The sequence below is a fragment of the Vigna radiata genome, chromosome 10 (genome assembly GCF_000741045.1).
Source record: "Vigna radiata var. radiata cultivar VC1973A chromosome 10, Vradiata_ver6, whole genome shotgun sequence".
In the NCBI taxonomy this organism is placed as follows: Eukaryota; Viridiplantae; Streptophyta; class Magnoliopsida; order Fabales; family Fabaceae; genus Vigna; species Vigna radiata.
Window position 1 is genome coordinate 17547279 of NC_028360.1, and position 20331 is coordinate 17567609.

General features: G+C 30.6%; 4 protein-coding genes and 1 pseudogene across 4 annotated transcripts in view; 4 read left to right on the top strand and 1 right to left on the bottom strand.

Moving 5' to 3' along the window:
• Nucleotides 1-304: 304 nt before the first annotated feature.
• Nucleotides 305-1323, top strand: LOC106775462. Its single transcript, XM_014662585.2, has one exon. The coding sequence runs from the start codon at nucleotides 582-584 to the stop codon at nucleotides 1254-1256; it is 675 nt and encodes a 224-aa protein (XP_014518071.1). The 5' UTR covers nucleotides 305-581; the 3' UTR covers nucleotides 1257-1323.
• Nucleotides 1324-3530: 2207 nt separating this feature from the next.
• Nucleotides 3531-4837, bottom strand: LOC106774943 (annotated as a pseudogene).
• A 3778-nt stretch (nucleotides 4838-8615) lies between these two features.
• Nucleotides 8616-9683, top strand: LOC106774944 (ethylene-responsive transcription factor ERF119-like). The gene has a single exon (XM_014661970.1). It carries the CDS (start codon nucleotides 8616-8618, stop codon nucleotides 9681-9683), a length of 1068 nt encoding a protein of 355 aa, XP_014517456.1.
• A 5394-nt stretch (nucleotides 9684-15077) lies between these two features.
• LOC106776246 (WAT1-related protein At3g30340) lies at nucleotides 15078-17432 on the top strand. Its single transcript, XM_014663636.2, has 6 exons — nucleotides 15078-15329; nucleotides 15472-15534; nucleotides 15651-15767; nucleotides 15875-16295; nucleotides 16760-16911; nucleotides 17011-17432. The coding sequence occupies exons 1-6, from the start codon at nucleotides 15145-15147 to the stop codon at nucleotides 17189-17191; spliced, it is 1119 nt and encodes a 372-aa protein (XP_014519122.1). The 5' UTR covers nucleotides 15078-15144; the 3' UTR covers nucleotides 17192-17432.
• Nucleotides 17433-18594: 1162 nt separating this feature from the next.
• LOC106776247 (protein LST8 homolog) overlaps nucleotides 18595-20331 on the top strand; it is an 8314-nt gene continuing 6577 nt past the window's right edge. The window contains exons 1-5 of the mRNA XM_014663637.2: nucleotides 18595-18718; nucleotides 18911-19062; nucleotides 19471-19572; nucleotides 19661-19773; nucleotides 19873-19942. Coding sequence (XP_014519123.1) covers nucleotides 18955-19062; nucleotides 19471-19572; nucleotides 19661-19773; nucleotides 19873-19942 — 393 coding nt within the window. The 5' untranslated portion in view covers nucleotides 18595-18718; nucleotides 18911-18954. The remainder of the gene's footprint in view (nucleotides 18719-18910; nucleotides 19063-19470; nucleotides 19573-19660; nucleotides 19774-19872; nucleotides 19943-20331) is intronic.

The following is a 20331-nucleotide window of genomic DNA, read 5'->3' on the forward strand; positions in this document are numbered from 1 at the left end:
GACCACAGTAATAGGCTTTCAATTTTTGTGTAGTTTGGAAGCAACTGTCAATTATTGCTATTGCTACTGCTAACGCAATTAGTTTACACATGAAAGCTTTGATGCAATCACCAAACCAACAAGAAAGAGATGTGACCAAAAAATGTCAACATCTAAGAGAACAGAAAAAGATTGGCAACAGTGTTGATATGAACCAATGGCCAACCTCATATCTGGCTTTATCTAGTAGCATTCATAATTCTGTATTTTGTCATAAAAAGACCTTTTCTTTTGCCTCTTCTTAAAGCCATCCCATTCCAAACACTTTCATTTTTGTCCAAAACTAACGTTTTCTCCTTCACAAATACGAATATTAAACAAAAAAATAAAAGAAATCATACATTAATAAGAAAATGTCTCAAATCCAAAACGTGGAAATGATTGGTTGAGTTCTTCTCGTGATTTCAAGGTTCAGCAAGGGCAAAATGGTCATCAAGGGCATGACATAATTATATAGGATATCTTATCTACCATGTCTTGACAGTTTCTGCTAATACAATTCTAAAGGCTCAGCTGATTTTCCAAAGCTATCACCACTCCTCATGGATGCAGAGGAAGTCTTGAACCTCTTTGATTCATGCTGGTTTGGGTACAAAACTTCGAAGGAACGCACAAGTTCATCAACACCGACAAATTCTCATGAAAATTCAGATCATGAAATAAAAGAAGAACCATCAGAACCAATGCTTTTGCGCTTCCAAAGCACTCACAACAGGTCCATGAGCGACCAGTTGAGTTCCATGACATGTTTCAACGATGATTCTCTTTCCCCAGACTCAGTCTTTTCGCCAAAGCTTCAAACCATTCTCTCGGGAAAAGATGTCACAGACTCAGACGTACAGGTGCAGCATGAAGTGTTGCCTAAGAAGAGGGAAAGGAAGAAGAAAAGGCAAAGCAAGAGTTTGTCAGACCTTGAATTTGAGGAGTTAAAAGGGTTCATGGATCTGGGGTTTGTTTTCTCAGAGGAAGATAAAGACTCTAGTTTGGCTTCAATCATTCCTGGCTTGCAAAGGTTAGGGAAGAGTGACGAGGAAGAAGAGGATTGTGATGGGTCTGCAGTACAAAGACCTTACCTTTCGGAAGCGTGGAAGGTTCAAGAAAAAAGTAAGAAAGAGAACTCTCTCGTGAATTGGAAAATTCCTGCCCTGAACAATGAAATTGACATAAAAGATAGTCTCAGGTGGTGGGCTCATACTGTTGCTTCCACTGTTAGATGATCAAGTTTTGTAATTCCAGTTTTTCTTGTACTACATATTTTGCTTATATCTCAGAAATTTTGTTTAACTTTTTGCCATAGCAGTTTTTTAACCTTTTTCCCTCAGGAATTTCTGGAATTCCACATTGTAATTTCAGACAATGCATCTCAGCTTTTAAGATCATTGTAGATCACAGACAATTTCTGTTGCGGTAGGTCCACCTCAAGTTTGAAATTTTGTACTTCAAATTAATTAAACCCAATACCAGACTCTCCAAACCACAAAAAGGTTAAACATAATTAAATCACCAACTCATTCGTCTTTTTCCAATCACTTTTGTTTTGCTACCTTCACCGGAATGTATGAAAATGAGAAAGTAATAGATTTACATTTGATATTATCTTTTTTTATTTTTAAAATTTTTTAGAAATATAAAAAAATTTCTTTATATAATTATTTTATCTTTATAATATTAATGTGTTCTTATTATAAGTAATATAATTTCTAATACAGTGGAAAAAAAGAAAAATTGTTAGTAGTTATATTGATTGATAAAAGTTTATCAATTTTAACCTTATTTTATATAATTGTATGTATTCAGTTTATTCAGTGACTGTACAGAAGTTAAATTTAACGAAGAAAAATCTGTTAAATGTATAATATTGGTAAGATAATGAATAGAGAATAGTATATGCATCATTATTACAAGCTGATTGGCAAAAGAATACTGGGAAAAGTGTATTGGCAATATTTTAATGTTTCTTGTTCAGTAATTTGAGAGGATCCAAGCACAAGCACAAGGATAATTGTTGTGCAATCATTTGATTGATGTTTTTCAACCACTCAAAGATACTGCACAAGCGGTTGACTTTTCATCTCATATCGTAGAAGAAATTACCGAAATGAAAATAAAATTCTCAATTATTATTATTCTCCTCTTTATTCTTTTTACCACCTTTCAAATTTATTTTTTCTTTATTTGAATTTTATTACCATTTAACAATGGAAAATATTAACCACGAGGGGTAAATCTGTGAGCGTACTTTTGTTTCGGTTGCCTTAACAACGTCACTTTAAAACCAACGCTTTTAAGTTCCGGTTGGGGGGACATGAAGTCCGATAGATAGATATGTTGGGCCAAAAATTGGTATGAAAAGACCTAAATTTTTGGACCTGTGAGACTGCTTTAGTTATATTCTGCTACATTTAATTATTTTCGTCCCATTTAATTATATTTTTTCAAAAATACTTTTCCATTAACTAAGAATTTATTTTATATCAATAATATTTAAAAATTAAATTTCAATAAAGAAAATTTCAGAAAAGAAAATTAAATGTGATTTGTAAAATTGAGCTATACTGATTAACTTTTTAATTACCACAAAGATTAGTTATTCTTTTATGAATCTCGATTATTTCATGTATATCTGTTTTTAAAATATTTTTATTATTTATGAAAATACATTAAGTGTTTGAGAACATAATATAATTAAAACATTTTTTGTCAGCAAATAAGAGGATTAATTGAAAAATATTGTAAAAGATACATAATTATTCTGTAAACTTTATCCAGCACAATACTTTTAGCATGTTCATAATCTAATAAATTCAAACTCATCCATGTTTTAGTTTCTAAATGATAATCAGATAACTATCCCGGAGTTTGGGTTATCGATGTTAGAATCCCATTTACCAATTTTGTATAGATTACATTTAACCAAGACAGTAAAGGAAGTTCTTCCTTAATTATATATTATACCTAATCACTGATTAAACTTTTAACACAAATCCCTTGCTAACACGGATTACTCGTATGAATACAAAGAATAGAACAATAATTTAGGTAAGAGATCAATCAACTCGTATTTTCATTGAATAAAAAGTACAACAAAAAGAGCTTATGCAAACATCATGTGGTAAACCTGCTATTGTTGGCTCCAGTATTACTATAAAGCAAGCTATACATTTTCTATATTCAGAAATATCAATTTTGTTGATTACTGCAACGTAAAACAGCATATAGACAAAGAGTTCAACGAGGATCAGCAGGATGTTTCATTTAAAATAATATATGCCAATGTACAACACAACCAACAGCAATTTATAAAAACAAAGAGCTTGATGGGTAGCTCAGTGTTGCTATGTCCTTGGACCAAAGAGGTCCTTGGTCCTTCGTCGCATTCAATTCAATTAGGCAGTCATACAAACTGACCAGCGGATTTTGTAGGCTCTCTTCTCTTGGCGTGTTTCTTCATCATGTCAACCCAACTAGCTAATATATTAGACACTTCAAACTTACCAACAAAATTCATCTCTAGCTAACTCCTCAAGGATGACAGTATTCCCAGTTTTACAAATATCAGAAGCAAACTTGTTATAGTCAAGTTGAGGAGCTTTCATCCTCTTCTCTAACATTTCCTCTAAATACCTACATGCGTCACCAGACCTGTCCTGTCTTATAAGCCCATCAATGAGTACAGCGTAGGAATTATCATCAGGACAGCACCCCTTCTGATGCATCTCATACCAAATTACGTGACCCATTTCATAATTTTTTGTCATAAAATAAGATTACATTATCATGTTGTAGGAGTGAACAGTTGGTTCAATGCCACTTTGAATCATTTTCTTGTATATTCTCACTGCATCATCTGGCATATGCTGGCTAGTCATCAGTTTTATCAAAGCATTGTAGGTCTTCCCATCGGGTGAACAACCTCTTTCCCTCATTTCCTTCAGTAGATTGTATACCAAATCCATTTTCTTCTGCCTCCCAAACCCAGTGATCAAGCACGTGTAAAGTGCAACATCAGGTTGGCACCCTCGTTCTACCATTTCATCAAAATATTCTATCGCTTCTCTTGTCATCTTCTGCTTGCAGAAGTCTTGTATAATAATTGTATAACTCCGAACATTGGAAGGACATTTGGCCTTCATAGTTTCAAATAACTTGATGGCATCAGACTTCTTACACTTCAAAAACCCCTCAAGCATAATATTGTGCGCAACAATATCCGGCTTAAATCCCCATCAATCATCTAATTCCACACCCTCCCTGCTTCAAGCAAAATTTTCAACCTGCACCAACCACTAAGAAGTATGGTGTAAGTTTGCAAATTGGGTATAAATCTATCTCTCAATTTCTCAAAAACAGCTTGCGCTTCTTTACCGAGTTTTGCAGTGCCAAGACTTTCAAGCAAGAAATTAATCACAACAACACCCACTTTAAACCCATGCTTCTTCATCAGATCAAAGATCCCCACAGCCTTTTTCCTTTGGTTTGCTTCAGAAAAGGCTTTAATAGCAATGGAGAAAGTCTCCATTGTCAAAAGACCCTTCTCATCCATTTCCTCAAACAATGCCACCATTGTCTCAAACTGTCTAGTCCTCCCAAGAACACGCATCATGCAGTTATAAGTTCTGGAATCATGAGCAAACCCAGGCCTCTTCTCCGCCCAACAAAAGAACCGAAAAACCGACTTCCTAGCATGTTTAAACCTTTGCAGCACCTCCACAACCAAATCATGCGACAATTGAACCCGGCATTCATCAACCACTGACACCTCTACCATCACAATCTTCCTCAAGCCCAGAATCAACATGACTAGCAAATGTCCTATTCAAAAACGGAAACTTTTCATGAAGAAAAGGGGAAAGGGGCAAGGCGGAAAAAGAGCCCAGACGTATAATCAACAGCTTTTTTGAGAAAGCAAGGAGTGGAGAGGGGTGTGGCAAAAGAAGTGAAATTTGACAACGAGAACGATGAAAAGTGCAATCAGGAGAAGCACGAAGCAAACGAAACAAGGGCAGAGAGCTATCACAAGGTAAGCACACTTGCTCTCCTCCTCTTTGCGGTAGTTGTCTCCGATAGAAAGAGCGAAGCTCGGTGGCGGAGAAGACGCAGCACAGGCCATGTTGATGTGGCAGTGGAGAATGCGTGTGGTGTCGCAGGAAGAATGTCAAAGGTAGAATGTTGGAAGAGGTTCTTGTTGTGTGACCAAGAGAGAAAGTCATCGAGGTGCCATTCACATCACAGGCAGTAGAATTACTAAGGAAAAAATGTAGTGAGTGAAGTTCGGTGTTTGGGTGGAAATTAAGGAATGGAAAAACTTTTAAGATTACTCTTTTTTACAATTTTTTGATTATGTAAAATTGGTATATTTTAAATAATTTTTAAATATAAATTTAAATAGATCAATAAAATGATGATACGTATATGTTGTCAAAAAAATATTATTAAAATATTATTATAAAAAATTGATAAAGATGTTTATTTATAACATTAGTGAAAGTGATAAGTTAACTCATGATGAGCTATGGCCTAGTTAAATATAGATTAAGAATATTCAAATCTAATCCAAAGTTTGTAAAAAAATTAAATGCATTTGTAATTTTGTGAATGTCTAATTTTAATTTTTATAAAATTTTCATTATACGGTTTTTCAAAATTAAGTCACTTGTATCACCGTTGATTTCTTATTCAATGATGTGAAAAAAGGTTAGTGTATGTAGTTTGCTATTAAATTTTATTAGTAATATTTTACATAAACAAGACACCGTTATAAGTTATAACGTAATAATTTGTGTCAAAAATTAGATGACGTAGTAATAACATAAAAATTGCTTAAATTTGAAAAAGAGAAACATCATATATAGCTAAAACCATCTTGGTTGAATCAATCAAAATCATAATCATTTAAGGTCACACATTTGAGTTATCAACATTTTTTTTTTCAAAGATGTATTACTAGATACGTATACATTTTACAAGATAAATTATAAATATGCATACATTTTATTTCGTATCTGGATAAAAAAATTAAAGGTAATTCATTTTATTAAAAAATTTAAATATTTTATTATAAAATATATTATTTAGATAAAATAATTTCATTTCCAAAAATTTAAAAATCTTAAATTTTAATATAAAATTATAAACTTAAATATTTGTTTTTCTTTAAATTTATTATCTTATTATTTTATATTTTCTTTTTGGCTCAATTTTAGTTGTGATATTATTTTGATATAAGGTCATTTGGATTCTTTATAATAATCTTGATTATAATATAAGTTAGTATTATTTATTTTTGGATTTATTTAATATTTTGTTGATTCTATGACAAATTTAAATTAAGAATAGTCTAATAATAAGTTTGCAAAATACAAAGTTATAATTCTGCATAAAAGATTATTTTCTTTTTTATTTTAATGAGTATTTTTATCATTTATCTAAATCAAAATAGTATCAATTTAGCCCAAATGACTCACTAAAAACCCATTATGCAACTCTATAAATTCAACCCAAATTTCATAAATCAAATACCTATTTAATAATGTAAATACATGTTTACATATTTATCAAAATTTCCCCAAATCAAGTTAACAAATATAATGTACCAATTCAACATTCAATTCATGTAATAACAAACAATCAATTTATACCATATTTCTCAAATTTGCAAGGGTTAAAATAAACTTTCCATATCCTGGTTAAACAACTTCTAATCTCTCAAAATGCTCTTTTAAAGATATATTTATCACAAGATGACAACTATATAAATAAGAATCCAATAAAAAAAATATAAACATATCGTCATGATCACAAAACAATATAAATTCACTCAGAACACTTTTAAATCACATCCATTGTCTCTTAACTCACATGCAACCCAAAGAAAAAAGTTACTTTAAAAATAGTAACAAAGAAACTTTATTCGATTATAAACTTTGATAGAGTAAATATATAGAGTTATTTACTAGGAATACTCAGAGCTTTTCATATTTAAAAAGATAAAGATTGAAATTAGAAATTTAGAAAGATAAAAGAAAAAAGTTTAGAAAGAAAATTTTGAGAAATAATAATTTTAATAAAATGAATTTCATTTAATGAAATTTTTATTCATATTGTCAACTTTTATTTTTATTATTAAAGAAGTATAATGTCACTTTTTTTAAAAGCCGCCACTCTCTTAGACTATTTTATAGATTCTTACAATTCTTTTAATTAGTGATAAAAGATTTTTTAAATTAATCTTGTTGAAAATACAAGGATCATAGATGTGTGCATAGATGTAAACAATCTACATTTTTAAGAAGCGAACAGATAAATTTTGGAATAAAATTTATTGTTTTCTAAGTTATTTATTAATTTGTTGGGATAAAATCTAGATGCAATTCCTAGTGTTTTTTTATTATGAATTAAAATTTTACTTCAATAACCTATCTTGATATTTAATGTAAACTTTTATAATTAAAAGTCCAAAATGTAAATGATAACTTACAGATTTAAAGTTAAGAAATAAAGTGACATATGACCAATATAGTTAATATTAACCTCTTGTGTTGCGATGTTATCTTTTAAAGCCCCTGAAAGGATTTGTTAGTTTGTTATTATGAAGAGGAAATGTTCTATTTTTAAATCTTTGGAGTGTATAAATTGCCCTCCCTGCGCCAGTTATGAAGATATATATCATCCTTATTTTATAATATTTCGCTTTGACGTATATATGCATGGAAACACTTTTATGTCTTATATTTATCCAAAAAGACAAAAAATGAAACAGTAATGGAGGAAAGGATAAAGAAAGAAAAGGACATGGATCTAATAAGAACAATAACTACTACTGTAAGTAACGCCTAAACGTTTGTTTTTTTATTCAACAGAAACATCTAACCTAGTCTGCATCCTCGTTCTTAAAGATGATAAACGTTGGAGCCAAGGATTATTTGGAACTATTCAAATGTCCTTATTTGCTTTTGCTTATATTTTAATTACCTTCCAAATGTGCAGTTAAATCCTGAATTAGGAGATAATCATTTCTTAATGTAGCCATACAACCAAAACAGGACAACTTTGCATATGATTATCAGATTGTCACCATTCATGACTGTGAAGGGGTGATTGTAACATACGCATTTGAATTATCTATGTCATTCTCAACACATCTTTAGCTATAAATATCATATTTTTTAATGACCACATTTTTCCTTTAAAATATATAGTTCATTTTCTCTGAAGTGTTATTTAAGTTGAGGGATGAAAAAGAAGAAAATATAACAAATTATTGGTTTCTTTGCATGATTAATAGTTCAACTACATGAACTCTAAAATTTACTAATATTACAACAACGATAAAAGGGTGCGTCCTTTGTAAAACTTTGTGTCGATATCAACAACACGGCCTGCAATGGTGGCATTCTAAAATACACATAAATCATGCCCTATGTGTCATGCAGATTTTGGCATGTTCTTATTTGTCCCTTTCGGAGAGATGAAGATGCTTTCCTTATTATTCAAGCTTATAAACCGTGTTCCCTTGAAGCTCAAAAGGTTCGGTAAGTCTCATAGGGGCATGTTTTGAGATTTCATAAGAAGCAAAAATGGGAGCAGTGAGTGATGCAAACCGTACCAGAAAGAAGTCATCATCAAGAGGGCACCACAGGTTTGTGGGGGTTCGACAAAGGCCATCAGGGAGATGGGTGGCAGAGATCAAAGACTCTCTACAGAAGGTCAGGCTTTGGCTTGGAACATTTGACACGGCTGAGGATGCAGCTAGGGCATATGACAATGCTGCTCGAGCCTTGAGAGGTGCCAATGCTAGAACCAACTTTGAATTGCCCGAAGCAACTTCTGGTGATGCTTCTAAGCGTGGTGATGGCGGTGGTTCAACCTTTGTGCCCAATTGCTCTGAACCCTTTTCTTTTGAGGATGTCAATGAGCCAGGTGAAGATGCTGAAGGCCTTCTTGGTGCACTTAAGGCCAAGCTGCTTGATGGAAAGAAAGGAAAGTTTCACTTTCCATTTCTTCCTAATAGTGCTGCTTCCCCACTTGTTCAATCTGGCTGGGTTTCAACATCAACTCAGAATGTTTGTTCCGCGGAGAAAGATTTATTGTTACCATCATCATCAGCCCGTAATACTGTCCTCTCAAGTATGAATGGAACTGGAGCCAACCCTTTACTTGGTGTTACGAGTACTTTAGCAACATCAAACACTTGTTCAAAGAGTATGGTTATCCCAAATCATGATCATGAAGGTTCTGAAGGAAGAAGTTCTAGAGTCGACTCTCATCAACTTTGTCAAACCCCAACTGAGGCAGCATGGTTCAATGAAGTGGCGTATGAGTTGCCTTGGCCTACTCAATTTATGAGCCAAGTTCCTGATAATAATAATAACCTTCTTGCATCTGCAGCCACCTTGGCATGGCCACTTTCTGGGGTGATTGAGTCTACTATTGATATGGCATGCCCAGATCAAGGGACATCAAGTTGCAATAAAAGTGGCCAAATGATGAATATGGTGAGCATGCAGTTACCTCTAGTGGGTGGTGCAACTGAAGGGCTTTGGACATTGGAACAACAACAATTTGTGCAATGTGAGAACAACAGTTGGTTTAGTTATAATGGCTCTTGGGATCCTCTCCTTTATATGCCTTCCGAGCTAGCTTGATTAGTGTTAAATATTGTTTGTCAAAGAAATCTTAAGTTGTCACTTCTTAATACTCTTCATTTACCAATCATTCTTTAATTTTAAGTTCATTATGTATAAGACCCTTTTGTGTGCTCAAAGGTTTAGCAATTTTCTTCCGTCGGAAGTAATGATGTTTTATTGAGCTATGAAATCGAGATTATTTATTTATTATGATCACACTAAGAAGTTACTATAACAGAAGAAGATATTCTAATGCTAAATTCCAAAAAAAATTGTTCAATAATTAATGTATAATAAATTCAATCACTTCCACTTTATCTCAAACTTTCTATTTAGAATGAATGAACTTTAGATTATTTATAGTGTACTAGTAATCCAATTGATATTAATCATGCTTTTATATAAATTCTAATTATTGTTTAGAAATCACCAAACAATATGTAGGATAGTGCAACTCGATCACAATAATCTCATTGACATTCTTTTACTGTCTAAACCGTTCGATCCTAAGTGAATACACAATATCTAATAGTTCCTGACCTTAAAGCATAAAACCACATTTCTCCACGTTTAGTTTTGTAAGGCACTATTTTATTTATGCTGATTAATCATGGCAGAGAATAATACTCCGAACAAACAGCAATAGAATTTTTCTTTGTGGAATTCTTTGTATTATTAACAAAAATTTATTAAGGAGTGTATTAATTTATATGTCTCACTTTTTTATTTAATAAGTTTTTTCTATATATAATGCTGCCAAAGAAAGTTTTTTTTTTTTTTTGTAAATTTTAATAATGTTGACTAATTCTAAGAAAATTATTAAAAAAATTCAGTGTCTCTCTTAATCATTCGCATCCAGTGGATTTTTTATTGAATGATTCGTTGAAAGCAGCTAATAAATTAATCAAATGCTTTTCCCCCCTTAAACTAACGTATAATCTTCCTTTTGAGCTAAACTTAGATATCTTAATATTCTTTTCGTGACTTTGCCGCCCTTCTTCCGAAAAACATTTTTTTTTTCAAGAAAAAAAAATCTATTTAGCTTGAAATGAAATAACTATTTTATAAAAGATGATCGTGATTTCATAAAAAAAAACAAATAATAATAACACAATTAACAATTAACTACTGAACTTAACATTCTATAGTAGAATTACACAAGTTTCTCAATATCAATCTGTCCCTAGAAGTATAAGGTAGAGTTTTACGACTCTGCTATTTTAAGGAAATAATAATTTATTTTTGAAAAAAGAATATACAATAAATTAAGCTAAAAATAATTTATCAATATAGCGATATTAGTTAGTATAAGTGATCCTTTGTGGCATAATATCTCTTCTAAATTGAAGGAATATGGTCGTATGCCTTGCCTTTTGGTTCCACTAGCATGTCATTGGTAAATTCTCTTGTGTGAAATTAAAAAAATTGGAATGATTTAACAGGTCAAGCTTTATTCTATTTCAATATCCAAATGATTTTGATTTGGTTTGCTGAGATTTATGTCACGAGGTTGAAGAGGGAATGGATAGTAATTAAATATTGTAGAATATAACTAATATTTAAGTTGTAAAATAGAACATGTTATAGAATTTGTGCTATTTTTCATTAATCCATCTGTTGCATTCTCCACCAAGACAAGTAGGCCATGCATGCATGCATATATATGAAAATATTGGGTGGTTCCAGCATCATGATAATATTGTTTAATTAATTGGCACTTTTGTACAGTCAAAGAATATAATATAATGTCTTATAATCAACATAAAGAGGACAATTATTTGCATCTCTGCAAATTTGAATAGGCAAAGAATATTAATTGTTGGATTGTTATCTTAAATAAAAAACAATTGTTTTATACTTGTCAATAACCACCTTCAAAATATATTATCTTTATTAGAACACTCTTTATAAGATACTCGAAAGTATAATAAACTAGTTAAAAATTTGCCCACTTTTAAAAGATATTTCATATTTTGCTAAAATGCCAATGAGAATACTTCAACAGTTTTTTGTTTTTTTTTTCTCAACTAATTATTTACCATAAATCTATGGCCAATGAGAATATTTGCAGGGGCGGAGTACCATGGCCCCATTTTTTAAAAATTTCTTATATTACATGTATATATTAGTTCTTTTTTAAAATATATGTAGTATAATTACAAATTGATAGAAATTAAACTAACCATCTTTTTATAATAACATTTAATATTAATAAATAATGAAATATAAAATTAAATATAATAAAGGATAAAAGTATTTATTAAAATGTTTTTATTTCCTTTTGTATTGTCTTGAGTTTTTCATAAATTTTACTCATGTTATTTTTTATTTTCTGAAAAAAAAAAGAAAATTAGACACAAATTTATTATTTTTGTTCTTATTTTTCATTTGTTCTCTATTATTTTTGAAGAAAAAAAAAGTGATTTTTCGTCTTACTTAATACTGAAATAGTTGTTTAATAGTTAATATTATTGTTTATCTTATGAGTTTTTGTATATTATTTTTTTATGAATACAAAAGAAAAAGTAATGTATTATGCATTTTTTATAACTAGTTTTTCATTATATTGATTGTCATTGATAATATGTTCAATGAAAAAATAATTGCTTTTGAAGTTATTGATTTTGTTCTAGATTTAAGGTCGATGTGATGTGTCTAAGAATGAGAAGAAAAAATATTCTTTTGTTATTATACTACTGGTTGTGAAAATAATTAATTGATATGAAAAAAAAAAAAAAGCTTTCTGTAAAAATTTTGAAATTGGTAGAAAAGGTCATGTATTATACTGCTTTTAAAACAAAGTTTTTTTTTTTTTTAACAAACATGAAAATAATTTTCTGCATTAATAATTTCTTATGATGATGATAAATTATTTTAATCTTAAACTCTTTTTAGAAAGAACTTTCTTTATAATTTTTAAATTGGTATAAAAAGTTACGTATCTACACTGCTTTTGAAATTATATACAAAGTGTTTTTTAACAAATATGAAAATACTTTACTACATTAATAATTTGTTATTAGATTATGATAAATTATTTTTAATTTTAAACTCTTTTTAAAAAAAAATGTTAAAAGAAAATGGAAGTATGTTGATTTAGATATAAGTAAAATTCAAGTAAAATGAACAACTAACACTAAATTGTTCTTTTTCTTTTTTGTTGGAATTTGATGTAATTAAGTAAAATAATTTTCATATTTATATTTACACATTATAGTGTTTTACTTTATTTAATTGTTTATAGTGAATAAATCTTTCGTAAAATTAATCTTTCATAGTTTCATATTTGGTTTAACCGTGGATGAAAAATATTTTATAAACCTTTGAGGTAAAGTAAATAATAGAAAAAAATTAATAGACTTGTGTCTAGGAATGATTTTTTTTTATTAATCATCTTTTTACCTCTAATCTTTAGACAAATTACTTAGTTAAGATATTCCATAAATTGAAGTTTAACTAATTAAAAAATTTAGGCTCTTATTCAAGAAACTAGGGTTTAAGTATGCTGGAAGTTGATTATATTTGAAGTGTAAACTTAGTATTTTTTTTTCTTTATATTTTGTTAAGCCATTTTCATATTACTTGAAAAGGAATTTTGGTGACTTTCAACCTAGTATCTTTCGTTATACTTGGTAAATCATTTTCAAACAATTACTAAAGGGAAAAAAAGTATTGAACTAGTTTTTCCAAAATTCTTATATTAAATATATTTTTAACCTTAAACAGAAAGTCTATTTCGGTATGTGATACATTTATATGTCATCTTCTTCATGCACTTTTTTTTATATAAATTCTTCTATCTCATTTGTCCAATTAATCTATAAGTTAATTCTTATACAATTATTACAATTTTAAAAATTAAATAATGTACATAAATAAAAAATATAAAAAATAATTAGTAGTATTACTTTTAAATTCTCAAAAAGGAATAGGTAAAAACATATATTAAAACCTAATCTTAAAAAGAATATAAATAATTCTAATAAAAAGTAATACTTCCATTATATTACACAATATTATCAAATAATAACATTATTATTATTATTATTATGTGATATGTTTAAAATTATATTTTAAGATTAAATATGTTTACCGTCTCTTTAAAATATAAAGTTGTAATTTATTCTAATATCAGATTTTGATATATAGTTTTATCAAAAATTATATATATATATATATATATATATATATATATATATATATATATATATATATATATATATATATAATTCAACTATGTGAATTTCTTTTACATGTTAAAATATATCTTAAATTATTTTTGAAGTGTTTACATTATTTTGATACATTTGATTTTAAAGGTCTTTTTAAAATACCATTTAACATGTAAAAAGAAAATTGTTGGGTTAAGAAACTATTTGTATTCATGGTTGGGTTAAAAAAATATTTATATTAATTTTTAAAATTTAAAGAAAAAAATGTATCAAAATTTTGAATATAAAAAAAAAATTGAATTTGGTTTAGGAACTAAAATCATGTTTGACCATTTATTTTATTATATTTTATCCTATTATTCTGACTAAACCAGACCTAAAGACTTCGTAACATATTTTAAAAACTTTATTAGAGGTTGAAACCGAATCACCAAGAACATAAATCAACAAACCTTAGTTCAGTATCAGTAATCTTTTTGTTTTTTTTCTTCCAAAACTTTAGGCAAAATGTCTTAGCCGTCCAATATTTGAGTTTATATATATAGCAGATTGGAGAATCTAATTCGTAAGCCATGCATGCCACCTGAAGACTTTGAAGTTCTACTTCATTGGAGCCTTAATTTTCCATGCCTTAAATGTTTTCCCTGCTTTGGTCACCACTATATTATTCTGTTTCCTTTTAAAGTGATTAATTTGGAATAAGATTTGACAATTTGTTCTGGCTTTCCATTAATTTGAGATGGTGCTGCTGCTCATCCTACTAAAGGGGAAAGTATTAGATGCCATGTAAACGAGGGTGAGAGAAGCATAATTTGTTGTGCAGTCACACCCAGAAGATGCCTACAACCCATTATAGAAGCTTCAATTGCCCAATTGGGTGAAAAAAGAAGAGAGACAGAATGAAACACTGCAATTTCATGTCTAGATGACACAAATGCAAAAACACGTGGCCTATATTTTCTCATAATGTCAGTCATAGATCATGAATCAACCTATAAATATTTGTATCATCCCTCATCATGATTCTGGAATAACTGCTGATGTTGAACGGAATCAGTCAAAAGAAAACCAAAGGAAGAGTATACATATTAAACTATTGCCAAAGCTGGTTGCTTAAAGTGTTGAATGTGACTGCAGAATTTAATCTTGCTTTCTTGCCACTTATTCTGGAATATTTGTTTTAAATAAATTCACAGATAGCTGTCTGTGGCATTGCTACTATCACTTTTTCAGCCAAATAAAAATATAAGGAAGGGAAAGCATCACCCTGCCCCCATCAAGAGCTGTGGAAGAACTGCATTGCCGAAATGAAGAGTAGTTGTGATGAATGGAAGCCTTTTATAGTAATGATAGCAATTGATTTTTCTTTTGCTGTAGTGAATATTCTTCTTAAGAAAGTCCTTGAAAAGGGGGTGAACCATTTGGTTTTTATCACATACCGGTTGACAATTGCTACCATTTTCATAGCCCCCGTCGCCTACTTTAAAGAAAGGTTGGTTAACTCAATTTCTCTATTTAGTACTTATCTTGTTTTCTGAGATGGGAAATCTATGATTTTGTGAACCTGCAAAACAGACCAAATTGCATCAATGAATGATTTTGAAACTATGAGTAATCATATGTTTTAATTGCAGAAACGACAGACCAAGGCTCACATTTCGAATTTTATGTTACCTTTTCTGCAGTGCCATTGTTGGGTTAGTAATATTTTCATTTCTCACTATAGCACTTGTTTTCTCCTCGTGAACTTCCAAACTCTCTGTTTTTGGATGATTGTCGGGAGATACTTACTGAATACAACTTTTTTTTATAGGGCATCGGTCACTCAATACTTTGTCCTTGTGGGGATACAATATACTTCTGCTACCTTCTCTTGTGCTTTCATCAACATGGTGCCAGTGGTCACATTCATGATGGCATTACCTTTTGGGTATGAACCAAAATTCAAATATATACTATTCTTATATTCTTTGGGAGCAAGCTACCAAACTTGATGCAGCAGGATAACCGTGTCCTTTATCCCTTTATATCTTACAGATTAGAGACTGTGAAAATCAAATGCAACAGTGGGAGAGCTAAGGTTCTCGGTTCATTGGTGTGCATAGGTGGCGCATTGATGTTGACACTTTACAAAGGAAAGCCACTGGTTAATTTTTCTCACTACGAATCCGCAGCTTCTACTGTGGTCAAGAGTTCTGCAGTGAATATATATTCAACAAAGACAACGGAGAGATGGACTATTGGTGTAATAGCCATGGTTATAGGAACCATCTTTTGGTCTTCTTGGTATATTTTACAGTCAAAAATAAGCAAGAGATATCCATGCCAGTATTCTAGCACAGCCATCATGAGCTTCTTTGGAGCCCTTCAATCAGCTGTTATTTGCTTGTGCACTGACCACAACTTGTCCATTTGGGTCCTCAAGGGAAAGATACAAATCATTGCTTTTCTATATTCTGTAAGTTCACTTTTTCAAGTCAGGAGATAAAGTGATTAAAAGCAAACAGGATAGATAGAAATTACTATAAAAACGCAAGTGAGAATTGTTCAAAAAGTAGGTCCTCTAAAGTGAGTTAATCACTCAATTTAGAGGACACAATTATCTAAATTATAGATGTGAAGGAAATAATCTAAGCTATAGATGAAAATTAGCCGTAAATATTACATGCAGATGCCTGTAACATCTTAAAATACTAATTATTGATTTTGTCCTTAAGTCTAAGTTACTTATTTTAAATTTACAGAATCAAATCCTTTCTTTCGTGGTTTGGAAAAGGTGTGACAAATTCTTAGGCCATGTCTAGCTTTTGCGTGATGCTGTTTCCTGATTTGAGTCGGTGTTAAAATAAAGAAAAGATAAAAGCATCTAATATATACTAAAAACGAGGAAACAGTTGTATTTACGAGTTGGTTTATGTACAGGGGATGATAGGATCAGGTTTATGTTTTGTGGGAATGTCATGGTGTGTGAAGAAGAGGGGTCCTGTCTTTACTGCAGCATTCAGTCCTCTTGTTCAGATAATAGCAGCAATGATTGATATACCAGTCTTGCATGAACAGCTCCATCTTGGAAGGTGAATTCGTTTACCTTTATACACACAGTTGCACCCTCATACATAATATACACTCCTTCACCTGATCCTGATTTAGTTTTCATTTACCTGGTTGTTTAGTGTGATGGGATCCATCTTGGTGATTATTGGATTATACATTCTTCTATGGGGTAAGAACATGGATATTAAGAATCGTGTGAGAAAGTTAGTCCAAGAAGCTGAAGAAACCAAGGAACAAGAGCCGCAGCCGCAAATACAACAGTTGACAGTGTATGTTCACACAGAATCGTGTAATTCGTAGAGCCACTGCCACCAAGTAGTGTTTATATATGTGTGTTCATGTGCTTCCTAACACTTTCTCCAAAGTTTTTAAGTTTTTATTTACTTAAACAACACGTCAAGAAATGTATAGAAGCTTATGGTTGACCCATGTGTTCTTTGGGAATAAGGCAATGTACGGAAAAGCAAATATAATTGTGAAGTTATAAAGTCAAAATGTTACACTTCTAATCAAAACAAAGTTGTGCTAGGTGGTAATAAAGTAATGGTTGTACTTTCCTTATTGCATTAATTTTTTTCTATTTAGGATTTAGATTGTGTGCTCACAATTTTTTCACTCAATATGTAATCCGACACGATTAATTTTTTTCAGTTCTATTATATACTTATAAAAAAATTAAGTGAAATTGGAATTTTAAGTAGATACTATAATTCATTTCTTTATTTTTGTAGTGTGTGAATATCAAACATAAATTTTAACTCTGTGAATTTAAAAGAATATGCAAACTATGGTAAAGTCATATAAAAAAAATGTCATTTTAATAGTACTTTTTTAATAACTTTTTGACAATATACATAACAGTTTGTGATTGGTCTGTTTTAAATATTTTTTTAAACGTAAATTCAAATACACCAATAAAATGATGACACATATCCCGTTGTCAAAAAAATTGTCAAAAAATGTTGTTAAAATATCATCATATAAACAAATACCAAACATTCATCAATTATCTATACAACGGCTATCGTGGAGATGTATTAAAAGAAAATACAGAACACTGTCACAAAATTTTGATACTTATTTATTAACAAAAACAGACATAGTTTCGCACAGTGCTTTCCAGAATTTTGAAAACAGAGGAATCGCATCTTACTTTGAAATGATATAAATATTTATACATTGCCCATCAAATCGAATATACAATTGTAATCAAACAAAATAAAAATAACATTTTTATTACTTTTAATGAAAAGGGGCAAGAAAATAGGTTAAAGTTTCATATAAAAATAAAATTATATATTAAATAATACTATATGTTGTATATAAAAATAATACTTTTAGTAATAAATAAAACACTTAAACGTATTTTCAGTTATAAAAAAGGAACCAAATTTATTCAACATATAAGCAATTAAATAATGTTATAAAAAGCTAAGAATCAAAAGTAATAGTCTTTAATTTTAGAGAGACGGAAACAAAGAAAATTTTCAAGATAAAATAAAAATTTATTATTACAGAAAAAAACAAAAACTTATTTAAGTCTCAATATAAATTAGGAAAGATTAAATATTGATTAATTAATAATTTAAAATCGAAAATAACTTGTTGGGCTTTAGTTTGGACATGGGCAAGTATCCAAAGGCCCAACCAAGAAGAAGGGGGGTAAAATCGTAAACAATTCTCTCACTAGTTCTTTCTAGTGCAAAACGGGGCGCTTTTGATGTAGGACGACCAAAATGAAGTGGGGAATTGACTAGTGCGGCACGCTCCTATTACCACCGTAGACGTGGCGGCGGCGGAAACACCGCGAGACGGTGATCTCATGAGGTTGGTCTTTTTTCCCACACTGTTCCGTATTCAATTAGGGTATTCTTGTGATAGTCAATTTGGGGTTATTTTCATTCACTCCGTTGTTCTAGCAACATCTCATCGTATGTTCATTACTTTTCTTTATTTTGTTTCATACCATAGTTGTTTTTACCAATCAAATCACATGCCATATCGATTTTTGTTTGATAGATAAATGTTGGTTGAAAGAGGAAGAAAAAAAGTTGTATTGTAGAATGAGCCAACCAACCGTAATACTTGCAACTGCGAGCTATGATCACACCATTCGTTTTTGGGAGGCCAAGAGTGGCCGTTGCTACCGTACCATTCAATATCCTGATTCGGTTTGCCTTCATTCTTCTCCTTCCTTTTTGTCATTTTGTTAGTGGTACTTCAATCATTTGTAGGTTTATCAGATCAAATCTCATAACTGGTATTTTTCAAAACACTTTATGATAAGACACATTATTTCTAAACATTTCTTTGAAATTTGAGACCGAGTTAAACTTGCATAAACTTTTTGTTGTTCCCCCTTTAAGTCAATATTCTTCTGTTGAATGTACTGTGCCTCTTATGCGCTAGTGTTAATTATGGCGTGATTAAAAGTTTACTGTTTCAGTGCTACTCTGTATACCTAATGTTCGATGGTTGTTCTTACGTGCTTCTAATTTATCAAGAAGGATGTCCTTTCTTTTTTGGAATGCTTAAGTTCATAACTCGTTAACTTATTTTGCTATATCTTATTTGTACAGCAAGTAAATCGGCTGGAGATAACTCCAGATAAACGCTACTTGGCTGCAGCTGGAAATCCTCACATACGATTGTTTGATGTTAACTCAAATAGTCCCCAACCGGTTTGTCTTTTTCAACATATACACTTACTTTCAGGCTAATCATTTCTTTTCTGGATTCAAACAACTTATGTTCCTGATTTTGTTGCAGGTAATGAGTTATGATTCACATACCAATAACGTTATGGCAGTTGGGTTTCAATGTGATGGTAATTGGATGTATTCTGGTTCAGAGGATGGTACAGTTAAGATCTGGGATTTGAGGTGAAGTATATATACAACATGTAATATAATATGTTTGTAATACGACTTGTGTCCTTAAATTATTTCTTTACAATCATTTCTTATATAACAAATATGCAGGGCGCCAGGTTGTCAAAGGGAATATGAAAGTCGTGCAGCTGTAAACACTGTTGTGCTGCACCCAAATCAGGTTAGGTTTCACCATTGTTTGGTGGCTATACAATTTATCCCTTTACAGGTTACATTGATCGTTGACAGAGTATAGTGTGTTAGAAGATGTAACAAGTACTAATGAAAATAACTATGCATTAATCAGATTAGTTACTTGGAGAGAATTGATGATACAGCATCCCTGCTTTAGATTTTTCATATTTTATTTTACATCATTTAAGGTTCATATAACCATTGGTTTAGTAATAGAGGTTTAGATCTGGATTCTGACATACTTTCAATAGTAAGTGTTTGTCTATGTTTACTTGAGAATTAAACTGTAAAATAATTCTAGAGGGCATGATTGATCCCTCTCATAATCTTCTATTTATAATAATAAATTGATACAAGAGTACATGATAATTAGAG

What these genes read in the sequence shown, in the direction of transcription:
- LOC106775462 (XM_014662585.2), top strand. Translation starts at nt 582, where the DNA reads ATGGATGCAGAGGAAGTCTTGAACCTCTTTGATTCATGCTGGTTTGGG.
- LOC106774944 (XM_014661970.1), top strand. Translation starts at nt 8,616, where the DNA reads ATGGGAGCAGTGAGTGATGCAAACCGTACCAGAAAGAAGTCATCATCA.
- LOC106776246 (XM_014663636.2), top strand. Translation starts at nt 15,145, where the DNA reads ATGAAGAGTAGTTGTGATGAATGGAAGCCTTTTATAGTAATGATAGCA. An exon ending in ATGATGGCATTACCTTTTGG is followed by an intron (nt 15,768 to 15,874) that starts GTATGAACCAAA and finishes TATATCTTACAG; the next exon opens with ATTAGAGACTGTGAAAATCA. An exon ending in GAACAGCTCCATCTTGGAAG is followed by an intron (nt 16,912 to 17,010) that starts GTGAATTCGTTT and finishes CTGGTTGTTTAG; the next exon opens with TGTGATGGGATCCATCTTGG.